This window comes from Falco biarmicus, chromosome 9, assembly GCF_023638135.1.
Source record: "Falco biarmicus isolate bFalBia1 chromosome 9, bFalBia1.pri, whole genome shotgun sequence".
NCBI classification, from domain to species: domain Eukaryota; kingdom Metazoa; phylum Chordata; class Aves; order Falconiformes; family Falconidae; genus Falco; species Falco biarmicus.
The window spans coordinates 4,758,111-4,781,955 of record NC_079296.1 but is presented as its reverse complement, the minus strand read 5'-3'; the positions used below and the strand labels follow the sequence as shown (position 1 = coordinate 4,781,955).

At 43.9% G+C, this 23,845-nt stretch overlaps 1 protein-coding gene across 3 annotated transcripts in view; it reads right to left on the bottom strand.

The window, feature by feature from the left end:
- Nucleotides 1–23,845, bottom strand: part of ABL1 (ABL proto-oncogene 1, non-receptor tyrosine kinase) — an 82,750-nt gene that overhangs the window by 5,889 nt on the left and 53,016 nt on the right. For 2 of the 3 annotated variants that reach the window (XM_056351977.1, XM_056351978.1), the window contains exons 2-10: nt 18,545–18,718; nt 17,499–17,794; nt 10,666–10,938; nt 6,653–6,737; nt 6,112–6,289; nt 3,745–3,929; nt 1,464–1,616; nt 730–819; nt 228–392 (exon numbers count right to left, since the gene is read on the bottom strand). In XM_056351977.1, the coding sequence (XP_056207952.1) occupies nt 228–392; nt 730–819; nt 1,464–1,616; nt 3,745–3,929; nt 6,112–6,289; nt 6,653–6,737; nt 10,666–10,938; nt 17,499–17,794; nt 18,545–18,718 (1,599 nt within the window). Of the gene's footprint in view, nt 1–227; nt 393–729; nt 820–1,463; nt 1,617–3,744; nt 3,930–6,111; nt 6,290–6,652; nt 6,738–10,665; nt 10,939–17,498; nt 17,795–18,544; nt 18,719–20,727; nt 20,832–23,845 lie in introns of all 3 variants that reach the window. The other variant, XM_056351979.1, reaches the window with a different exon arrangement.

Genomic DNA, 23,845 nt, shown 5'->3' with positions numbered 1-23,845 from the left:
GTGCATCTGGTCCCACGATTAACCACCTACCTTTGCAAAAAATAGTAAAAGGAGTTCTGAAGCCAGGAAAGCACACTCAGCAGCCTGTCACCCAGAAACACAATACTGGTACAGAAAGATGACACCTGTTATTAGACACAGCTTTGCCTAGGTGAAGACCTGGAGCTGGACATGCATTTTGTTTTCCTCTGTTTCCTGAAGGAATAATGACTTTAATTAAAACCTACCGCAATCCCCCTGGCCTCGAGCATGTGCAGTCTCCAAGCCCTCATTGGCATCTTTGCTTTCAGCAGCTCTCCTCGATGTTCGTGTTTTGGTTGGTAACTCTGGGGCTTGGAGGAAATTGCTCACTACGCTCCTCATGCCCTTCTTTCCCAACTCCTTTTCCACCTCTGCAATGCACAGAAGAAAAAAAACAATCACTACAACCAACAGATGATAAAAAACTATTGTACTGTTCAGAGTTAATAGCACAAAAGAAATTCCAACATGACAAAGCAGAAGTTCCTTGAGGTAGTTCAGCCATCTGGCCCTTTAAAATCAGACATATGCCCAGCAAAAAGCCCCTGTGTAAACACAGCTCTGCTTTCTATGCCTTTTATACCAGGCATTATAACATAGGACTGTGTTTCACTGCAAAGCAGCCTGTGAACAACGTGCAGAGTTAAGGATGCAGCTGGCCCTTTTCCCACCCCTGGAACTCCTGGTCCAAGAGGGACCCACACCTACCATCTGATATGCTGGACTCCTGAAACATCGTTTCAAAGGCCTGATGGATCTCAGCAAAAGAGGGTCTATCAGAAGGGCTCCACTGCCAGCCTGAAAAAAACCAACCAACACTCAGAGCTTCCCACCAGCATCAGACATTCAGTACACTGCACCAGAGGAGTAGCTATCACAGTTCCCTTTTTATAAAATGAGTGAAATAAAATACTGACACGGAAATCTGATTTATAGAGTGCTGGGTGTCTACAACTACTTTGGCTTGGTGATGGTTGCAGATACCCAGCACTCTTTAAATCACGTTTCTATGTCAGTATGTAACGGTATGTGCTGAGCATCGCTGAAAAAACCCAAATGTGTCACACTAAGTCACATACCAAAAGGCCACAGTGAAAGAGTAACACTCAGTCCCGTAAGAACCTAATAAAGCTCCTGCTTCATCCTTAGCAGACAAGCTTTTCTTGAAGTTGTCAGGAAAAAGGAGACAAAGAAAACATTGAGCTGAACAACAAATTTCTGCCCCAGGCCTGTGCGCTCCCAGTAGAGAAGAGCAGCTGGTTTCACAGCATGCTCACCCTCTGGGGAAAACATTTTAACCAAACACTTCTACACAGCATTGCACCTCCGCTGGAACTGGCAGGGGGTTTCTCATGCCTGGCTGTGTGGGGCCAGATCCTGACACTTTCACTGCACCTCTGCAGAGCTAAAAAGCAGCATTTTCAGGGCTGAGGAATACTTACATGCTCTCATGAGCTCATAAACTTTCTCAGGACAGCCTTCGGGTCGCTCCATACGGTAGTCTTTCTCCAACAGCTCATAGACTTGAGACAGGTCAATCCCAGGGTAAGGGGACATACCGTAGGTTGCAATTTCCCACAGCAGAACACCAAAGGCTGCAGTGGAGAAAGAAAGGAAAAAAGAAAAAGAGGATAAAACCAATAAGCTTTGTTTTCATCTTAAATTTAAATTTGAGAGGATGTTTAGTGGGAGTAGTCACTAAACAGTGCTGCACACTTAAACCAGCTCTGAGTGGCTCAGATCCCATGTTCAGCAGCAGCTTAAATGTTAAAGAAGCGTAACGAGCCCCTTCGTCAGCACAGACAAGTCTCCTGCGATATGACAGGGCAGAATTAGACAAATTTTTAATGTCTCAGTTGTCTCAAACCTGAACGCCTTGAGATCCTTCAAGTCCTATTAAAGGCACAATTAAGAGACTTCACAGCGGATTAGCTGAAACTGTCTCACTGCTGCACTGCAGTGTCTTCCTCAATTTGACAGATCCTCTCATCTGCAACCTCTCCCTAGAGGACTCGCACATTTTAATAGCTCAGTGGTTTTGGGTGCCCTTGCTTAGCTGTAGCATGGTCTAGAGGGGAAACCTGGGATGCAGCAGTGAGAGGTAGATTTCAGCAGTTGCTACCAACAAGACAGGGTGAGGGTGAGACAATTTGGTTGCAGGGAAAGCTGAACAAGAAAAGGAAGAGCACAAAAAAGGTCTTGAAACAGGTGAGGCATTCAAGTCCCAGAAGTCAGTGGGGATGCAGGTCAGCACCAGGGTCAGGCAGCTAACCCAGGAGTGCGGCACACAGAATCCACTCAACACCAGATCAACAACCTGCATGTAATTAGTTCAGTCACCCTATTCTGTTCTTAACCTGAAGAGAAAGCGATTACAACTCTGCATAAGTAAGGAAATCACATCACATTACATGGTAACACCACCAAGGGCAATTTACATTAGACATTTCTGTGCACAATTTTCTTTTGATTGCTGTTTTGAGGCAGTGAGGTGAAAGCACCTAAACTCTGGCATGCCCAGCAGCAACCGTGGCCTCTGGGGACAGCTGGCTTGCTCTAATCAGATCCCAAAGTCCACTGCCCTGGCCCTCGCTATGCAAGGTTGTGCTAGCCCTAATTAAAGACACCCAATGATCCTTCTGGATCTTTCCTCCCCAAGTACTCTACTATTTAAATGCAACAGGGATCCTGCAGCCACCGAAGTGATAGAGCAGCATCCTCGAGACTGTGGCAGACACCTGGCAGCAGCCAACACCCGCCACATGCAAGTCCAAAGCAGAAGAAACACCTTGGTCAGCCATCACCTACATCTTGGGAGGCAGTTCTGGGTTTTCCTCCCCCGTATATAAAACATTTTGCATCAGCCATCTACCTAAGTTTCTTCAAAATAAAGCCTTTATCTGCACAGTTTCCCCAGAAGTCCAGAAAACCTCATCGCTGCTTCAATACTATTATTTTATATATAAAAGATGCTCAGGATAAGATTTTTCCAAGTGCCTTTGGGACCACGTCCCATGAACTTCTATCTCATGTCACCGGGCGCTTTTGAGAATTTGACCAGCAGCTACAGCAGAGACATAAAACCCAAAGAAAGACTGATAAAAAAGTACAATGAGATTTTCTGTGGTCAGATTTGATAGAATGTAGCTCCATTTAGCTAAGCTTACTCTTATCGCCAGCACCTCGGGGCTCTTCAATAACCATTTGTCATCAAATTTTCCCTCTGTTTCTCCTCATCTCATTCCAAGGATTATTCTTTTAAAATGCAGAAAGATGAGCTTGGAGCTATCACTAGACAGATACACACATAATTATTTTTTTTAACATAAAATGAACCAGATTCTCACTTTCCTCCTTGAAGTAGTTAGAAAGTTCCCGACTATGTAAAATATATCGCTTCATAGTATTGTGCCAGAACTCTATCAAGGCAGTAGTACCAGTGCCCTCCAGCCCCATTTCATACATTTCTATAAACACTACAGTATCCTTTATTTTCATACTTGCTAACAATACAGACATATATAGAGGCAGTTCGGCATCCTCAATGCTTCGATCAAAGACTGACTTAGCAGAGATTAGTTCCTGCACTCTGACAAGCTCATAGAACAATATGGCTCAAACCAGGGAATGCTCTCCCTCCTGAAATGTTTCACAATGTTCTCATTTCACAGCCCTAGAAAAGACGACTATAATCTGCATTAATTCATACATGCAAATTCTTACCCCAGACGTCAGATTTAATGGAGAACTTGTTGTAGGCCAGGCTTTCTGGTGCGGTCCACTTGATGGGGAATTTTGCTCCAGCATGGGCAGTGTATGTGTCACCTGTCATTAGCCTGCTCAGGCCAAAGTCTGCCACCTTCACCAAGTGGTTCTCCCCTACAAGGCAGTTTCTGGCAGCAAGGTCCCTAAAAACAAGAACAAAAATGGGCAATGAGAAGTCTTTACCATCTCACTTTTAGCAATAGCAAGGAAACCTGCCGTTCCCAAAGAAATCTGGGCCTGCACGTGATTATTTTGACCAGAGTATTACACAGAAATTATGTAGTTATACGCACACACGTAAGGGGGAAAGTTATTTTCCATTCCAGCTTTGTAAGACTGTCATCCAAACTACTTTTTTTTTTTTTCTTTTTAAACTTGAAGTGAAAGCTTCAAGAAGCCCCCTCACTTTCAATAAAAGCTGCCACCCTCAGGATAAAAATAATTTAAAGAAATGTCAGTACTCAAGTTATCGATAGCTGAGGATGAGCACCGAATAAATGAAGTCTCAATGCCTCACTTCTTGCCCACCTCCCTAGCACTTCAGTCACCCCAGCCAACACCAGTCACTCTCCAGAACTCCTTTTTCAGTCCTTGCTGAAGCACCAGGTTTAGATCCCAGCTATTTCCTCCCAAGTGTACCACATTTTGCAACACAACTTTTTCATACCACGTTTTGGCCTTTTCAGACCTGGTGTAGCCTCTGCTACCAGTAGTTACATTTTTAAAGGACTGGGCAATAAGTAAATTAAGCTTTTCCTCCATTTTTTCACCTGCCTCCACCCTGGCAGGTGAGAGATGTGTATGCTGCATTTGCCACTTGCCTGGCTCATACACGCCGTTCAGCACCCTCAGAAATGCTTCATGAGTATAAAAATGTAAAAACACGGAAGTGCGTTTCTCCTAATATTATGTTTTATTAAAAACCACTTTTCTAAATTATGTCATGTTGAACTACAAATTGATTCTACCAGAAAGCTCAAGTGAGATCTTTGGATACAAGGCAGACACTACTGTTTCTTTTGCTTTTTCTGCTCAATCAAATAAATAATAATTAAAAAAAGTACATCTTACCGGATGTCCATTAAATTTTCACAGTGTTTTTTAATATACCTGCTTATCAATACTGATTACTATAATGTGTGTCTAAATAAGAGCTCCTCTTCATAATCAAATTCCTCCTCCTTCCTGATTCATTAAATGAGGTCACAGCCCAGCATTTGAATCTATGGATGTGAATTGTGACAACACTCTTAAAGTAATTGGGTAGGTGGGTATGGGGGTGGCTGATAAGGAAAAACGCTACGATTTATTTTAGATAAATGGGTCATCAGAAATAAGAGGAAATTAAATGAACGGGCGAGCAGACAAATGGGATTCATACAAAGCAGCATTTAAAGTTGACTTCCTACAGGCTGAAGGAATGAAACACTTTCAACAGAGCAAATCAAAGGCTGGAAATTTTAATTTGCAGCATCACCGTTCACTTTATTGATTGACAGAAGCAGTTAAACAGGCCTTCGAGGCAGCAAAGGCAATGCATGACTTAGAGGAGCACCTAGAACTTTACACATAATCTTCGTATTTGTCTCTATGAAAAAACATGTGCTAATTTCATATTCCAGTTAATTGGGCAAGAAAGGTCACGCTGTGGCACTGACAGCATCTTGTATAAAGCTCAGCGACTCTCAAACCTTCGCACAGGATGTGTCATTATATTGCTAGGAGGCCATTTCTACAGATGAGGAACGCAAAGCTCTAGCCATAATTGCAGCACACTTAAAGGTCAGAGTCTCTGAGACTTCTAAGACTGCAGAGATGCTTATTAAAGTGAATACGCAATCTGGACAATAGTGGGAAACAATCCCTACAGAGGACATAAAAAAAGTGAAACAAACAAGAAAGAACATGGAGTAAGACAGCTCTAAGAAGGTGGCTTTGCTGTGAGCACTTGTACCCAACATCATCACCTTCAGCAGTTTTTAATGGCTGTTAGAATCAAGGAAGAGCAGTAGCTTATCTGGTCCATTAAAAGCCCATTACTTTGGGATTCTTTTACATTTAAGGCCCTTGCCCAAAACATAAAAGTCCTGATACGTCTTTCACCTGCATCCACTTCAAAGGTAAGAGAAAAACACCGAGAGAAAAACAATTAGGAGACCATCCTACAAACAGGTTAATGTACTGTATCAGAACACAACGCGCTAGTGTGTTAAATATAGGACACCAACTGCATCTAAGTCAACACCATGATAATCTGAAAGGCAGGAAGATAAATCAAGGGGTGTTTTGTGCTCAAGGTTCAGAAGTGCTCACTGTCCTTCCTACCTGTGAATGAAGTTTTTCTTCTCCAGGTACTCCATGGCTGAGGAGATCTGAGTTGCCATGTACAGCAGCACCACAGCATTCACCTCCTGCCGGTTACACTCACGCAGATAATCCAACAGATTCCCATATGTCATGAACTCCGTAATGATGTAGAAAGGAGGTTCCCGTGTGCATACCCCTAAGGACCAACATAAAGTGTACAATGAATGTTTGAGAATATCAGGGAATCTTCAGGTTTTGTCCTTTAGGGCAATTTATACCTCTAGAAGGTAGGAACGTGGGGCTCACAGAAAGAATGAGTTCTGCTTGGAATTGGTTAATTGCAGGGTTTAATTTCCTGCTTCAGGCTCTGGCAACTTAAACATCAGGGAGAAGAGATCATTAAAAATCATGTATTAGTGGTACAAATTGTGAATTCTGCCAGACAATAAGTGTCTGTATTCAAAGCCTTGGTATGGTAAGCAGCTTATCTGCTCCTTAACATCCATATCACTGCACAAGGGTTTAGTTCAAATCCCTCTGCTTGGTATTTATCACTTACCTAATAACTGCACCAAGTTCGGATGCTTGATCTCCTTCATTACTGCAGCTTCTTTCAAGAACTCTTCCACCTCCATGGTATCCTCCTGCAGAACAATGGTAAAAAGCTTTGGCAAGGACAGCATGCACAAAGGGGGAACAGATTTTTGTATGAAGACACAAAAAGAACTGCAAACTGACAACATAAGCCACAGTTCGTTCAAGGTAATTTTTCCCTGTGGCTACATCACAATGCCAGAGTGTTAGGAACATTGGGGGGTTTTTTTGTAGAATTTTAAAAATATATATTTTTATCATTCCTATTCTAACAGAGCTTTTGGGGGCAAGAAAATCCATATCCCTTTTGTGAAGGGCCTCTCAGAGGACTGCTCCGAAGCTGAAAAGGAAAATATGCTTGTTCCTAACAGAAAAAAAAGATAACATGAAATAAAAAGTACAGAAAAGAAAAGAAACAAGAATGAACGTAAAAGGAAGGGTATGCCACAATCAAATGCTCGAGATGCTGCTGAAATGCGGGCCCCCAGTTTCACTGGGCAGGAGCAAGAGAATCCTGCTTTCAGACAGGGAGGCATGATCAACGGCAGCCACCCCATAATTGAAAGCCCGAGGTTTCACAGATTTCATTTCTGGCATTTAGAGCCTGACCCATGACGTAACTGTTCTGGGCAGACATGTCACTACCTATTTGTTGAATGCCATAAAGTTACTTGGCACAACACAAAACCGAGGAAGATACAATCTTGCTCGAAAGACAAATTTTCTGAAGCAAATATGCCCCAAATGGCCAGAAGGTCATTTCAAAGCAGTGCAAAAATACAGATCTATTCCTAAAGCAATGTTTCTTTCTATATCCATATTTTTTTCTCATTGATGGATTAATGTAGACAGGCTACACGGACAAAGTGTTTTAAGGAAGGACTGGAAAGGATTTACTACTGCTGGTGAGAATGATAACAGTGGGCTGCCGCTGTTAAGATCCAGCCAGCTCTCTGCTTCACAGTCAGCAATGAGAACATTTTTCCAGCAGTTTCATTCAATCATTTACTACTCGTTGCCAGTTAGCTTGATTGGCAGCTGTGATGTGCTGAACACACTCTGTCAAAACTAATAGCCCAAAGGTCCTTGTGAGCAGAACCTTAAACTGTTCTCTTTGGCAAGGAAAATGGGTTAATAATCCAGGTTGCAAAATTACCCTAAATACAGATTTATCTTATGCATGCTATACAAATCTGAAAGGTTGCTCCTCTACATAGCTGTTCCAGTGTGTTAAATCTCTTACCTCTCAGTGACCAAATTAATAGGAAGGACATATACAGAGAACTACTGTAACAATGATCTCTCTGAAAACCTGACCTCATGCAAAGGACCGAGCTTAACCAGCTTCCACCCTCCACTGTACAAAACCACAGAAGAAATAATCCAGTTCTGGCTACACGGTACTTTTCCTAGCAGAGCACAGGACCATGCCCCGGCATTAAGGGACACCAGGGTTGCACACTGGCTGATTTAAAACACTGGCCTCTCTGCTGGGGAAAAAATGAAAAAAAAGTGAGGGGGAGCAGGGGGGGAAGAGGCAGCAGCTCTAACGGATGCAGACTCGAGGTGTGCAGTAAGAAATGTGCTGAGATGACCAGCTCGCAACAGTTCAGCCATTAAATGGCCCTCAGGAGGAACAAGCTTTGGCCCCAGTCACAGCAGGCAGTGTTTGGTCCAGTGCTATGCAGGTCACAAATCCCCACCCCCAGTTACAGCAGCCTCTCTGCCTCTCTCGTGCCCCCTCCCATCAACATCAGGTGTAAAAACACAAATTCAGAGCACGTCATGTTATAAAATACCCTTATAAATACTGATGCGTCCTGCGTAACTCACTGAGCTTCCAGTGATGTATTTTAATAGGAAACATCTAAGCACCAAAACGTTGTCTAGCACTTCCCAGTTAAATGCAACCAAGGAACAGCGTGTGCTGCTTTGATTGCCTTCTTGCGTGATCTTTTTGTGCCAGCTATGAGCTACCTTTAGACACCCGATAGAAAACTGAACAACAAACGGGTGTTCATAAGCATCGCTATTCAAAAAGATGCTGGAACAATTTTTTTCCCCTTCTTTTAGTTTTCTTTTCCCTTTATCTTTTTTATAGAAGTATCTGGAGTAAATGGGGAAGGAACAAGAAGAGTCATACAAAGTTTTGAAAAACATTCTTTCAGAGGAAAATAAAGTGAGTCATTTGAACATTTGCGCAGAAGCTGCAAAGGGCTTGTTTCCCCCAGTAGAAATAGCATAGAAATGTGATTTTAAAATGTTTCCCAAAACTTTGAAGAAAGCTATAATCCCACCTGTCAGGCAGTAGATGGATAAATTTAAGGAAGGTGGACTATAAATTTGCTTTTAAGGATGGTTTTAGTGTGCATAATTGCAGGTTGAAGTGTTTCTCAGCTCTCCTCTTGGTTATTCTTACAGTCCCCAGTGAATGTGGTGCTCCACACTACATTATGAATCACTTTTAGTCATGTTTCATTAAATATTTATTTGATATATTTGAAACAGCCATGGTCTGTATTAAGGTTTCTCCTTATGCACAAACAGATTTTATGGGATAACACGCAATTTGCCTTTGTTGATGGGGTTTAGAGAGAAGAGAATAAAAGCAACAACTACAGTTTGGAGCAAAATGAGAAATCTGAAGACGCTGGGTATCCTCACGCTGCAACCAGAAGCAGGAAAAGAGATTTTAGAGCAAATCATATCCCAGGAAAGAACTGGTCTCTCCTTCTCACTGCAAACAGGCATTTTGTTCAACCGGTCACATCCCATCTCCACCTGCACTGCAACCCTCCCGAGGCAGCCCTGCGGTCCCCAGCGCGCTGGATCCGAGCAGGGTAACACTAGGTGTCCCTCGCTCCCCGTGCAAGCAGGCACTTGCACTCTCCTCCACTGGGGAGCAGCAACAGGAATCTCCAGAGTACAAAAAAGGCCAAAATGAAAATACTTTCTGCAACCATAGCAACCCAGAAATACTGAGGTAGCCGCTGCTCAGAGTAAGGAAGAAATATTTCCTTCAAATCAAGGAAACGTTCTTCCCCTGACACTAAAGCATCTACGCAGTTCTCTCCACTTCAAAATTTCCATTGCAAAAAACAAAAAGAAACAAACAAAAATCCCTGTTCTGTTTGTTTCTGCAAGTCCAAACCAACCCCATCCCCATTCAAGGAGAGAAAACATGGTGTCAGGTTAGCATAAACTCTTATTAAGCAATCAAATGCAATGTGTGTGGATGGTGCCAGAAGATCTCAAGATATTTTTTATAAACATAAATGAATTAAGCAATGACCTTATGAACTAACAGCATTATTTGCATTTCAAGAGACAAGGAAACCAAGACACAAAAATCAGGGAGCAGAGCCAGAAACAGAACTGATTATCCAGTTCTTCATTAAAGGCACTTATAAACTTTAATGTATTTTAGCTTGAATACACTTCTTTTCTCCTCTTGTCTCTTTCATAGGAAGCAGCTGTGAACAATTGCTTAAGACTACCAGGTACGCAGGGAGCTTGTCTTTTGGGAAAGATTCCACAGAAGACAGAAGATCAAAAACGTGGTAAAGCGTCCCTGAAGCACAGCCTGTGATAGTTATGTTGACTACATAACTACATGACCACAATTTTCCTTAATACACTAGTTGTGTTAGTGTGATCGTCTGTGAACAGCTCACCTTTGCCACACCCTGAATGCGAGACATCACAGCACTATTCACTTTTCTAAGGTTTCATCTGTTCTAAAGTAAAAAACGCTGTTAACATCCTCCTTTGCTTAGATACAAGTGTTTCAGGTATCACCAAAAAAAAGTAAAAGGATTCAAGCTCTTTCAAAAATGCTCTACTCCAAGCCTACAGCACACAAAGGAAGGACCATCACCACCCCAAACTGTCCAACCAGGGCTGCGGGCTGGCAGCCAGCCCGAACGCGCTTCCTGCTGAATGGAGCTAAATGGGAATGCCCAGAGATTTGAGTCCTACCTTGAGAGTCTTCACAGCCACTGTGAGGTTGTACTTCTTCCAGACTCCTTCGTACACTTCTCCATACTGCCCTCCACCAAGCTTGTGTTTCATCGTGATGTCAGTTCGCTCTATCTCCCATTTGTCGTAGTTTGGAGACACGCCGTAAATCGTGGGCTTATTGCGTTTGGGCGCTGGGTAGTGCAAAGTGGTGATGAGCCCATCTGCGACAGTTGAATGATGATGGACCAACTCTGCCAAGGTGTTGAAGCGGCTCTCTGAAGAGACATACAGCTAGGAACCAAAGAGAAAGAGAAAGCTCATTCATGTAACACACATTGGAGCATTCACTGGTAGAAACTGGATTATAAAAACTGTGAAAGCAAAGTGTTGCATTGATTCTACTCGAGCTGCAGTACTATGAGCTCCACAAGCTCTGTAACCATTTCTCAGAGCTCAGAGCTGAGAACATGGGATGTTCTTACAATGTTTACATGAGTAACACATGGATTTAGGAGAAAAAACATGCACTTCACTGAAACAATACGGATATTGTTTGCAATGAATGACTGGAAATAGCATTAGATTGGCATGCTGTTGCTTGAAATGTCTTTTTTCAAAAGGCTTGTCAGCAAAGATTGTGGAACGTGTCCTGCAGAGTAGGGGGTTGTCAACCTCAGTGTCTTGATTCCATTATTACTGCTTGGGTTATGACATTTTCACCTGCCTAAATTCTCCTTGAAGTGTCACTAGCAAACCAGTGGCTTCCCTGCTTTCGGCCTAAGCTTCTGCAGAGTATTTTGCATGAAGTTAGGCAGCTGGTCTGCTCCACTCTTGTGATGGGCACCAATCAATAACACAGAAGTAAAACCATTACCCTTGAACGAAAACCTGCTGTGATGTATGACAACCCATATTTGTTACCTTTTTAACATTTATACAAAAGATCCATTTTAAGCCAAAAAGCCTACCAAAGGTAATAGACAAGTGACTCTCCACCACCAGAGCTCTGTATTTTCAGTTTTCACACTCAAACCCAGCCTCCTGCTAGGCAAGGTGACAAAAGTTAGAAATTTAATTTAAAAAAAAGTGATGCTGGTAACACCTGAAGGAGAGGGAGAAATCTTTGTATCAAAGTGCACTCTGTATCATAGTCCAGCCTATGATGGATGCCGCACACAGAAGATGGAAGAGCTCAGTTTCCCACAAAGGACCAAGGTCTGGCAGGGCACAGCCTCGCAGGAAGAACAGCACCATGTTAGCCACCCAGATTTCTGCCCAGTCCATGCACCGTGAAATGAGTGCAATGCACCGGTCCTACTGTTCGCATTACAATGCCAACAGCTATGATCAAACTTCCCAAATGCTTCTGACTTGCTGGATAGGTACTCAACAGTTTGTACATGGCACTGGCACTGGCCATCTGCCTGGGATTTTGGGAGGCCAGGAAGTTGACAGGGCTGCCAGACACCCAAAAATGATGATGGACCAACTCTGCCAAGGTGTTGAAGCGGCTCTCTGAAGAAACATACAGCTAGGAATCAAAGAGAAAGAGAAAGCTCATTCATGTAACACACATCGGAGCATTCACAGGTAGAAACCAGGTATTCTGCTTCTTCCACCTAGACGGAATTTTTGGATGGAAAAAGAAAATGCAACTGTGAAGCTCCAGCAAGTAGCACATATATGTCCAACAGAAAAGGAAGATGCATTTGCAAGAGGAAAAAAGAAAATACATACATATGTTTGCAGGGAGGGACAAAACCACTCTCAAACTTGAGTAAAGTCTTTGGAGGCTGGCAGCTCCCATATGGATGCCCCTCCTTTGCAGTCATCTGTTTACGATACAAACTCAAAATGAGAACAAAAGGCATTGGAGAAGACCAAATATTCTGAAGCATATGACAGTACAAACACTACATATAAGAAAAGGTGAGTGAAAAGGGCAGCCATATCATCCAAGGAAGTCAGAGTGATAGACAAAAGTGCCTCTACCCCTTGGCATCCTGCTTGTCCAAATTCCTACTTAAGTTTATGAGAATAAGCCGCATGCTTACGTACGTACGGTAACTATTGTGGTCAGAGTTGGCAAAATACACCAATTTCTGTATGTCATGGACTTATTTGAAAGAGCTGCAGAAAGGTAAAATGCTCAGCTCAGGCTCACAGAGTAACCCAGAAAGGGGAAAACCCACGGAGATGTGAATAACCCCACAGAGCAGTCACAGACAGGTTAGACTACTGCAAGGTCAGGGTGGCCGCTGGCTTTCAAGCTATGGACATGGTGACAGAATGATGCCCCCTGTCAGGTTTCTGGGAAGCGAACGTAATATAGCCTTTGTCATCCAAAAAAGGCAACTATGCTGCAGAACCTTCCCTTGCAGTGCTGGGAAATCATAACCCCTGGTTAAAATGGCATTTCCTCTGGTGGCAATAGCACCTGGCCTTGGGGGAGTGAGAGAAGATGCACAGTGGCCAACCTATCTGTAAGCCACTTGAGCTAAAAATACACCATAAACTACCCTGGTGACAACATACACACTTTTGGATGCTCAAGGGCGTTTTCACTCATTCATTGCTCACTCATTCAGAGTGGCAGATTTTACACCCTGGACTGCAGAAATCTAATTTCCCTTCACTCTGGTTTTTCTTTTGCTACAGTTGCTGATTAGAAAAACTCTTGTGGAAACTTAATTGGTAGAAAATGAAGGCATCCTCCCAGAGAGGATGTTCTCAACCCTCTACCAAAACGACTCAGATATTCCTTTGGTAAAGTAACTGGACCAAATCTCATTTCAACACTATGATTTAAAAAAAAGAAGAAAAAAAACGAAACCCAACCAAAACCCAAACCACCTTTCATGGTCAAAGAGGTGAAATCACCTTAAAAACAGATGTTCTAAGAACAGAAAAGTGACAACCTAAAAGTGGCTTTTACAGCTGCATGGCTTGGACCACCAAGCATTAGCCAGTACAACTACAATTTAAAACAGGCCATACCTGTTCGGGAACGACTTGTATGAGCAGTGGTACAAGCAGTTCACATGCTACACTGAGGGCCAAAACACAACAGTATGGGTGAAGAAAATTATGCTAAACTCCAGGATCACTTGGAAGGATGGGAAAAGTATGGAGGAGGGAAGCTGCCCATGCTTTTATGATGGCTTATATCTCACACGCTCAAAATTTTGTGGGAATTAGAAATATCTGTATTTTGCGTGACGGATTAAATGATCTTGTTACAGATGGAGAAAGAAGTTAAATAAATGGCCAAATGTTTCACAGCAAACTCACAGCAGGATGGGGAACAGAACAGGATTGCCCCGTCCAGGCCACAAGACAACACTCCATGCCTTAAGAGACACGAAGTTTTCCATTTACATTAAAAACCCACATCCACCCACTGTGTGCTCATTCTGTAGGCAAAGTTTTTCTAACTTCTCATGGATTACAGCTCAGCGCTGACTCCTGAAGGCCTTACTTCCCATCAGCACTACTGGAAATCAGAGTTATGCTGTGTTTAAATCTCCATCTGGAATTTGAAGCATGTATCACAAGAAGATGAAGCAAGGAGCAGCTATGAACGGCATGCTGCTGATGCAGCCCCAGTGAGCCTGACTATTCAGTGCAACCTCTCTTCTCCGCTGACCCCGATTACCAAGCTTTAACTCAAGCTGCTTGCTGCATGATTTCCCCCAAGAAAACCATCTGGTGCTGCTAACCGTACTCATGCAGAGGTAACAGACTCAGCGTTTCTGCAGCGCCTGAGGTTACATAGGGACTCACACAGTTTGCTTCCTGGCTCGCTGTTGACACTTTATTCGGGCAATTTTTGTGCCTCATCAAACCATAGTATTGGTCCTGTTCCAAGGGGCTCTGCTTGTACAAATGGGCTGCTCATCTGCAGCTTCTGCCACCAGACCACATTTCTTTTGCTGGCTGGTGTATTTTACAAGGGTGGTTAAACTGGCCCATTCTAACCTCCAGTGCACCCTTAACACAATGGGACTCCCCCTCCCCAGTCAGCAGACAAAACTGAACATCCACATAAAATATCCATGAAGGTCCATGATAAAGGAGCGAGTCTGCATCCAGTTCAGCCACTGGAGGCTCCAAAAGACTCAAGCAGGACATGCATCCTGCGCCCTTAATGCTGAGGATAGCAAGATTTGAAGAACTGGCTGGACAACACTGTTTATTCAGTTGGGTTACTCAATAGGAGGCTTTGCCTCAAGTACTATCAAGTCAGGAAAACCGAGTCCTCTCTACCACGGAAATGGTTTACCAGATGACTAGCTGCACTGTGCCAGCCAAATGAGGAAAGGTCACTTTTAATGCCCACTAAAACCCAAACCAAAACAAATGAACAACAAAGCAAAACATTAAAAGGTGGTCCGGAAGAATATGACACATTTAACTGGGAAATAAAGTAAAAATACCCTGAGGATTTATTGTTTTTTAAAGAAGTTTTTGAACCCCAATGCATTCAAGTATGAATAGTACTAAAATCAAGACAGACATACACACCTCTGATCTCTTCCTAGTCCCTCCAGGAAAAAGCCTGGGTAAGGCTGTGCGATGTACAGCACACCGCTGTGCTGAGCAGCAGCTGCTCCACACATTCCTCTAATACCTCTTTCTCCTGAGAGTACATTCTCTCAGTCGCAGGATACGATCCCACCAAAGCCATTCATCCTTACTGCAGATATTAAATTCCCCGGACAGGCTGACTAATGATACAGCAGGCTGGGAAGGCCCCAGGTGCTCAGAGAGTTGAAGGTAAGAGCTTTCCCTTGGCAAAGCAATGCTCTCTCGACGTGGGTAATAGAGTGCGACACGAGCAGCTCAGAGCAGGCAACCCGCTCCAGCAGTCTCCATTTCACAGAGGGAAAAGCAGGGATGTTAGCCGTTTCTCTTCCTAGCTCCTCAGCTTTGACAGCTGGGGACAGGGTGCTGGAAGGGCACAGTGCCCCCCAGCCCAGCAGCAGAGCAGGCAGCACGTCTGCTGCTAGTGGGCTGCTAAGCTGTTGCAATTTGCTGCCTGGCTCGTTAACACAAATTGAAACTGATGGGGTTTAACACACCAGGCTGCAAACTGCAGCCTGAACACAGCAAACCACCCCTCTGCTAGGATGCTGGCCCTTGGCACGGCAACTGGGAGGACTGTGGCTACCCCTTTGCTCACCCCTGCATGGAAAGCCAAAGCCCCGGAGCCACAGCCCTGTCACTGCTGCTTCTTGACTTTGTATTTTCAACCACCATCAGTTACAGATCTGTTTTAGTGAACTGTGCTGACCTGCACCTTTTCTCAAAAACACCAATTCAAGCAACTTTGTGGAAAATGAACAGTTAACCTGCCTAATACAGACCTGAACGGATTATTGTAGCTCTGCAGAACTGTTTTTGGGGATAAAACCAGCTCTGCTGGGACGAAAGCCTTCATATGCCAAACGTCTTTACAGCTAAAATGGACAACATGTGCTATCACCTCACAGACATGTGCTTATTTACATCAACTGAAGGGGGCCAGGGTTCAAAATGTTCACATGTGAACGCTGCTCATCTACCAGCATCAATGTAAATAGAAGGCATATCAACTACAGAGACAGAAGGAGGAATAACACTGCAGATTGCCATGTAGTCCTTCAAGTATGCTGCACGTCAGCACTTCGCAGCGCCGATTTTGACCACAGAGTGTGTCTACATGGGAGGAAAAGGGAAGAATCAAAGTGCCATAACTTGGAAATATGTTGCCTTAAATAACATGGTCACAATTGTCTCAATTACAATCTGTTTGCTAAAGCAGACAAAAAGCATTTCATTACTGAATAAAATCTGTTTATCTTATTAAAGGTTTCAAAGTGATGAGTCCAATAAATAGGAAACACTATGTAGCAGTTCCCTATGCTTTCATACTAAAGATTTTGCTGTCAACATTGCTGTAAGGAAAATAAAGCTCTCATAGGATAAAGGAAAATTGGCCATGGTATGCCACTACTATACTTGATTTTTCTTATTTTTTAATTTTTAAGTACTTTAATGGCATAGAATCTGTCATCTACTAGATGCTGGCAAGAAGAGCCTCAACAGCCATGCTCCAGACCCACACTTCAACTTCTGCGCAGGATCTAAAGAGACACTGCTTAAAATGGATTCATTAAAAACCAAGATTTTCCAAAATCCGATGACAGTAGAAATGTTTCCATGAAAGTCAAACAAAAAACTGTGGAAAACTACACTTTTATGCTGATATTTCTCTGCAGCATCCACAAAGCACGGCAATGCAACACTGCTACAGCACACAACGATCTAGGGAAAAAAAAAAACAACCAACCAAAATAGAGACAGGGCCCATATAAAAGTGAAAGTGCCTACCCGTCTCCAATGATCGTGGTGAAATACTGTAGAGAAATCAAAACAGTAGTTAAAAATACTGCAGAACAGCTCAAAAAGCATTCTGTCCCTAATATTTACAGGATTATTAGCAACAGGCACTGACTTTTCTGATGCAGCAAAGAGATTATCTTCTGAACATATGGGATAAGAATTCATCTTCAGAATCTCTTATTAATGACATTATTACATTCAGCTCTGCTGTAACTCTTACTATCTCCCATCTTAAAGTGTTTTGCTGCTGAGCTGTAGTATACCTCACCAGCAGTTTGCTAAAGGAGTAAAAGTGTTTTGTCATAGCCGTGTTGGAATCTCACAGTTTGTTGTAACCACAGATGATGAACATTGTGAGCAGGGTTCAGAACTGCTCGGTTCAATTGTAACTACCTGGCCTTGTGCAGTCAGTGAACAAAGTACACTGGCAAGGTTTTCTTTCATGGTTTGAATAGCCTGCAGCCTACCTTTCCATCAGATGCAGTGTTTATTCTGTAGTGGTACACCCTTCCTTCATACCGCAGTGAAATAGATCTCTGTCCTGGACTGCTCTCACTCTCTCGCACCAGAAAGCTGCCGTTGATACCGCTACTCAGAAGGTACTCAGCAGCGTTACGTGACACTGGTCCATGATACCAGGAATGTTTCTCCAAACTATTCACTGGGGTGATGTAGTTGCTGGGTACCCAGCCTTGTCCATTCTTCGTTTGGGCCTCACACCATTCCCCATTATGATTGTAGCCCAGGACACGGAGCTTTTCACCTTAACACAAGAAGAAAACACATTTAGACATGGCAAACCTGTGAGTTGAGAGCAAAGATAGGTTCTTTCTGGCTAACAGATCATTAAACAATCTCCTATAAGAATAGGTATCTGACTAAGCAGGGGGCGTATGTGTTTCTTTAAGCTTGAGTGGAACCCTCAAAGCCAAATTGTCAGATGTTTTGCTTCAGGAGTTTGTTAGGCTCTCGTGCAGTTCTGTACCAGCTCTGATACTGCTTGAGCTTAAAAAGTGAATCCAGCAATTTTATTTGAACTGAGTTGGCTCGATGGGGATAGGACAGAACATGAATGGATAAACAATAAAAAAAATCATTTCAATTAGCAAGATAAGCAGCTGTGACTTGGAGTACACATGAGCAACAGAAGGACTAAGTAAGAAAACATCATATCTGTGCAGTCATTTTTCATACAGGGACTGTGTTTTGGAGGCCTATGAAAATGACAGAGGCCAGCCTCTAAAATCAGCTTAGTTTAATTTCTCAGTTCAAATTCTTGCTCCTAATGGAGACCTTAGCTTTAGCAAACAGTTTCTTGCCCAATGCAAAAGCTTCAGACAGTTTTAACCTTTTAAAAGGTTATGACTCTGAAATATTTGTATTTGTTTAAGAAGAATTCCCACAGTAAAAAAAAATTCCATAGGGTTTAGTGTATAATTCAGTTATTCCACAGTGACTTTTCTTCCTACGGCTTCTCACACACTCCCAGTACCATTCTGCCCAGCTACCTTACCTTTAGTTATGCTGAGGGTGTTGTCCCCACTTGCCACAAAATCATACAGTGCAACAAAAAGATGGGGATCATTTTCACTAGGACAGGACAGAAGGTTTTCCTTGGAGTTCCAGCGAGCTGCTTCACTCAGACCCTGGGGCTCAAAGTCTGACACTACCGGTCTCTGAAGGGCTTCTGGGGAAGGAAGAGAGAGAGAGAGGAAAAAGCAGGTTCATTTTTGCTGATAAAAGCCATCTGGTTAACCCACGCACTCTGATTTTCTAATTTGCATCGTTGCTTGACACGTGTGCTCCTCATGCATCAGAGGACAGATATGCACAATTCTTTAATGCAGACCTCCTGCCGCATAGGCAGAACACCCTTGCTCCAGAGCTGTCCCCAGCCTGCCCTGAGCCCCCAGCTCCTGAGCCCCCAGCTCCTGCCTCCCATGGCATGCAGGAGAGAGAAAAGCCCCTTTCCCTCCCTCCAGTAAATGCTGCTCACGTAGGCTGTTTGCTGCTTGTAAATCCTTTGGCTCATACCTAACTGCTGGAATGGTTAGATTTGAAAACAAACTCAAGACCTTTAAAGACCTTTAAAAGGTAAATCCCTTAATTATCCTATAAATGAAATCACCAGAACGTGCAGCACAGCCAGCTAGGCAGGGCAAGACTTATAAGACATGATATTTACCAACAAGGGATGCACTTCCATTTTTCACAGCGTTTTTAATAATTTCTCTTCTTATCTGAATACGAGACTATGCCTTTTTTGTTGCCCTCTCTCCTGCCTGTTGCTCTTGAAACCAGAGCACAGTGGCGAGCATACTATGCACAATAACCTTTCTACGTTTTTAGGAACCCTGAGATACCTCCAGGAAAAAACAGATTCCTAAAAATTGAGCTTCACAGGTGAGTAAAAACCAGCCGCCCAAGTTTTCTGTACACTGCAGCACATTAGGCATGTAATATTCACTAAGCATCAGGCAAGTCCAAGTACATCAGGGAGTTTTACTGCAATTGCTCCTGCAACCCCCTCACCCCAGACCACGATTCGAGTGTTTGGGGCAGTGATGCTCTAGGTAGTTGTGCCTCCTCGCTGTAACATGCCACCCCGAGCTATGCTGGGAGCTGCACGATGACTGTGCTGGCACAAACCCAGGGCAATAAGTTGTGAAAATCTTGTTTTTTGAAGGGTTATTTTCCATCTGGATGAGTTCGTTGAGTGAGGTCACAGCACTGCACACAAATCATCGCAGCAGTGCAGCTACGGGGCAGGAAACACGGCACTCATGCCCAGTCCTCGTGCCACGAAATTGTTCATTACTCAGCATCAGCCCCCACCTGCTCCCCCCACTCACTGCTGAATCCCTCTTCTGCACAGGCAAACACAGCAGAGGTCTGGAGGGAGAAATCCCAGGCCAAGTGTTTTCTACATTATCAGGTCACCTGGGAGCACAATCCTCTCTTTATACTTGTAATACTCACTAGCAAGGGCCTGCTATGTAGATGCAATCACACCAAAATATGCTTTTAACACTATTGATTGTTTGGTCTGGAAATCCACTATAAGCTGTACTAGTAAACCAGTGAAGAATTGATACGATTGACACCAGAAAACATATGGAAATCAAGTGTGGATTGGGACAGGTCCAAAATACATTTCCCAATGGGGAAATGCTAAGAAAAAAAAAAAACAAACAACAACACACCCCCAAAACCCCAACCGTACAAAAAATAACTAATCCCATTATTTTCTAAGCTTTGGTGGTGGAAATGCCACTATTCACCCACAGACAATCTGGTGTCCTCGACGTGTTGGTCAGATCACCCCTGGTAAAGGCTCTCTTGGTGGTTATTTATGAACATGAGTCTTACTGTATTCTTTGGAAAAGGTAATACTGTATACGTGGGCAGAGAGCAAAACAGCAAGGACAGACCCTGTTGGGCCTGTTTGCCTAGCCAAACCGTATCTACAGGGAGATATATTGTTATAGTGAATCAGAGAAGTCAGGTAATTCTGCTTTCTAAATGATTCCACAGCCAGAGAAGATGGTGTGTTGGGTTGTTTTTTAAAGCAACTTGAAACTTCCCCCTCCTGTTTCCTGAAGAATACAATTTAATAGCCTGGGTTTGCTTCAGGAGGGACAATGAGAAAAGAAACAGAAAATCCACTTTCAGAAAATTAAGCTATAATCATTTTACCATGAAAACGCTTTGATCCTGTCAAGCCCATTAAGTTCCCTTATCAAACACAGGGTGCTGCAGTGACTGGAGATACTCCAAGGAGTTACACCATCAGTAAACACCTGGAACAGACAGACAGCAGAGAGCTGCAAGTAGCAGATATACAACCTCAGCGAGGAGCAACGCTGTGATGCTCTCCCCCAAATATGGCACAAACTAGTACATGCTTCATGGTGGGATGGACCGTAACCTCCGTTAGGAAGGAAAACGCGTCGCCCACGGGGGACTGATTCGACAGGAAGGCAGGAAATCCAAGGCAGGCTCCCCTCCAACTGCAGCGCGATCGCAGCCCAGCACAGGACGGCTCATGCACGGCCACAGATGGGGATGCGGGAGGAAAGCCAAGCACTCCGCAAGAATCCCTCCCTCGTGCCCAGGCCGCAGCGATGCTGGGACCAACTCATTACACATGGATGCCAATGTATGCGCTTTGACTCAGACCATGAGACAACACTGTGTCAAACACCGAAAACACCCACAAGTTGCGGTGCGAAAGTCAAGGAAAGCTGGTGTTGCTCGATGACATTCCTACAAACACTGACTCAGTGATAAATGTCTGCAAACCCGTGGACTGACAAGAGAAAGGGCTGTTAAATAAATTATGAGAATTTGCTAAGCTGGAAAACCACACAAGTCCCCCAGTGAATAGATAGGAGGCTACACATAGATGGGCTGGTGCTCTCTGTACTCTCCAAGCTGACCCCCTGCTCAGCCGTGGGCACTCTGACAGAGACACGCGCTGTGTGTGAACACTGCCGCGCAGGACAGCACGATGGCGAGACCCAACTCCTGGGTTGGGTTAGGGCTGGTGTTCCCAGAAGGTAGGACCCCCAAGTTAAGAACTGGGCTGGAGGTGGTGGTGACTGAATGAAGCTTGAAGGGCAGCCAGAAAGGGAGGATGAAGCCCTGAGTCAACACGGAGAACAGGGTAAAGGAAAGAGCAGAATTGTGGTGACCCGAGTGTGGCAGAAGCTTGATAGACCGTGACAAAACACACTTTTAAAGGTCTGGGCCCCAAGAGGAAGCTGTCAGCAGACTCAGGACACAAACCCATAAAGCGAGAGAAGCGGACAGGACATGTCCATCTGGGAGCCACGTACAGCCGGCTGTCAGCAGTATTTACCCCTCTGAGCAATTCTCTAGTAAACTTGCCCAGACAGTACAGTCTTTCGGAGCAGGAATTGGACGTTGCTGTTCATATGTATTAAAGGTCTTTTTCAACACAGTACAGCTTCTTCAGCTCTTGCTGCTGGTTTTAGCCACAATTTTACAGCACTGCTGAGCTCTTCAATGGGACAGATTCCTCCTAATAAATCAGCCCGGCTGCTACACCTACAGGAGGGTATCCTGGCACGGCAATGGGGCAGGAAGCAAGCATAATTCAATCTGTTCCCTCCACACTGTGATTCCTTCCACACGTCCACTTTATCTTCTGCTGCATCCCAGCGAGACTGTAATTTATTACCTTGATCAAACTGTGCTCTGGACGACACCTGGATTCCTGGGAGGAGTCCCGAGGCAGCGCTGTAATTCAATTCTCCACTAACACCAACTAAATGATAACTCTTAATTAAAGCGCAGCAGGCTTCGAAATAAGACAACAGCAGCTTCTATTTTGAGGCATTTGCCATAAGAATGTCTTTGTTTCCGCACTAAATTAAGTTTTTACCAGGAGATATTTATGTTTGCACATTAAAAGGTTTCATAAGCATAACTATCTCCTGCTAATTATTGTTTAGACAGAGTCATGAGTCATTGTTAGGGACTATGTAAGAAGTTCTCAGATATGAACAATTCTGGTCTAGACCAATGCATGCAGATTTCCTTCATAATTTAAGGGAAGGGCTGGAGAACAGGCAGAAGCACAGAATTACAATCGGCTCCTCCACAGCTGAGTGCGGGCAGTCCCGAGGGAAGGAAGAGACCTCCTGTCTCCCTACAAAACAAACATCCTGTGGTCTTACAAACTGTGCTGGCATTTTTTCCACAAGGTTTCTAGAGCGAAGGAGCACAGAATACATCTAGTAATCTCTTCAGAAGTACAACACATGCTATCTAAAGCTTCTCCTTCCCCTACATCCCTGCTACTCTCCTTTCCCCCGGAAGAAATTATGATAAATGGCAGAATAGCTATGCAGATTTACTACATCCAAATGCTCCCAGCTAAGCACATATGATGAGGCAGCTGTCCCTCTGTCCCAGTCTTTCCTTAGTGGCCCTCACAGATTCCCTAGGCCTGACAGAATATGAATTAATTAAAAAAAATAAAAAAATCCATAAACCAGATCTTTCCAAAAAGAAGGAAGGTTTCATTTCATGTTTTATTTCAGACTCATCCCTTTAGTGAGATCACGATCAGCCTTTCCTGCCACCTACTCCACAGCACAGGCCATACAATCTTCTGCAACAAAGGCTATCGCTTCTGCTCTTGGCTGGTATTTGGAAAGCTCATATTCTTACAGCCAGAATGAGGACAAATGATCACTTTTAAAATATCGCGCATTTATATACAGAGATGAAGTACAAAATTAGTTCCAGCCTCTCTCAGCTAGACCTATTCCCCCTGTGCTGGGCCAGTTTCCCCGCTGTGCCACCCTATTTCCACCCCCAGCAAGGTGCCTTCACCCTGCAGGCAGGCTGCGCTCCTCCTCGAACGGCCGCCAGGAATCTCCAGCACTCTAAACAATGAAAACCACATCTGCTGAATGCAAACACGAGACAACAAGGTCACCCATGGCTCTTGCTGCACTGCTTAAGCACAAACAGGCCCTCACAGTCAACTGCAGTTATTTCATCTCATCCAACACTGAGCACCCCTGATGATGTGGCTTCTCCCACTCCTCCAAGAGATGATTCTGTCACCTTGGGGCTTTTGTTGTTGTTTGTTTGTTGGTTGCAGGCTGTTGGCTGGTTGTTTTTGTTTTGATTTGGTTTGTGTTTTCTTGAAAGTTCCCTCTTACATTATCCTGCAGGTGCCACTCAAGTGCATTAGCTGAGTTTATTCCATTTATAACCCCTTAGTGACACGGTAAATACCATCCTTCTGCAGCCAGCTGATCACAGTGTAGACGTGTGG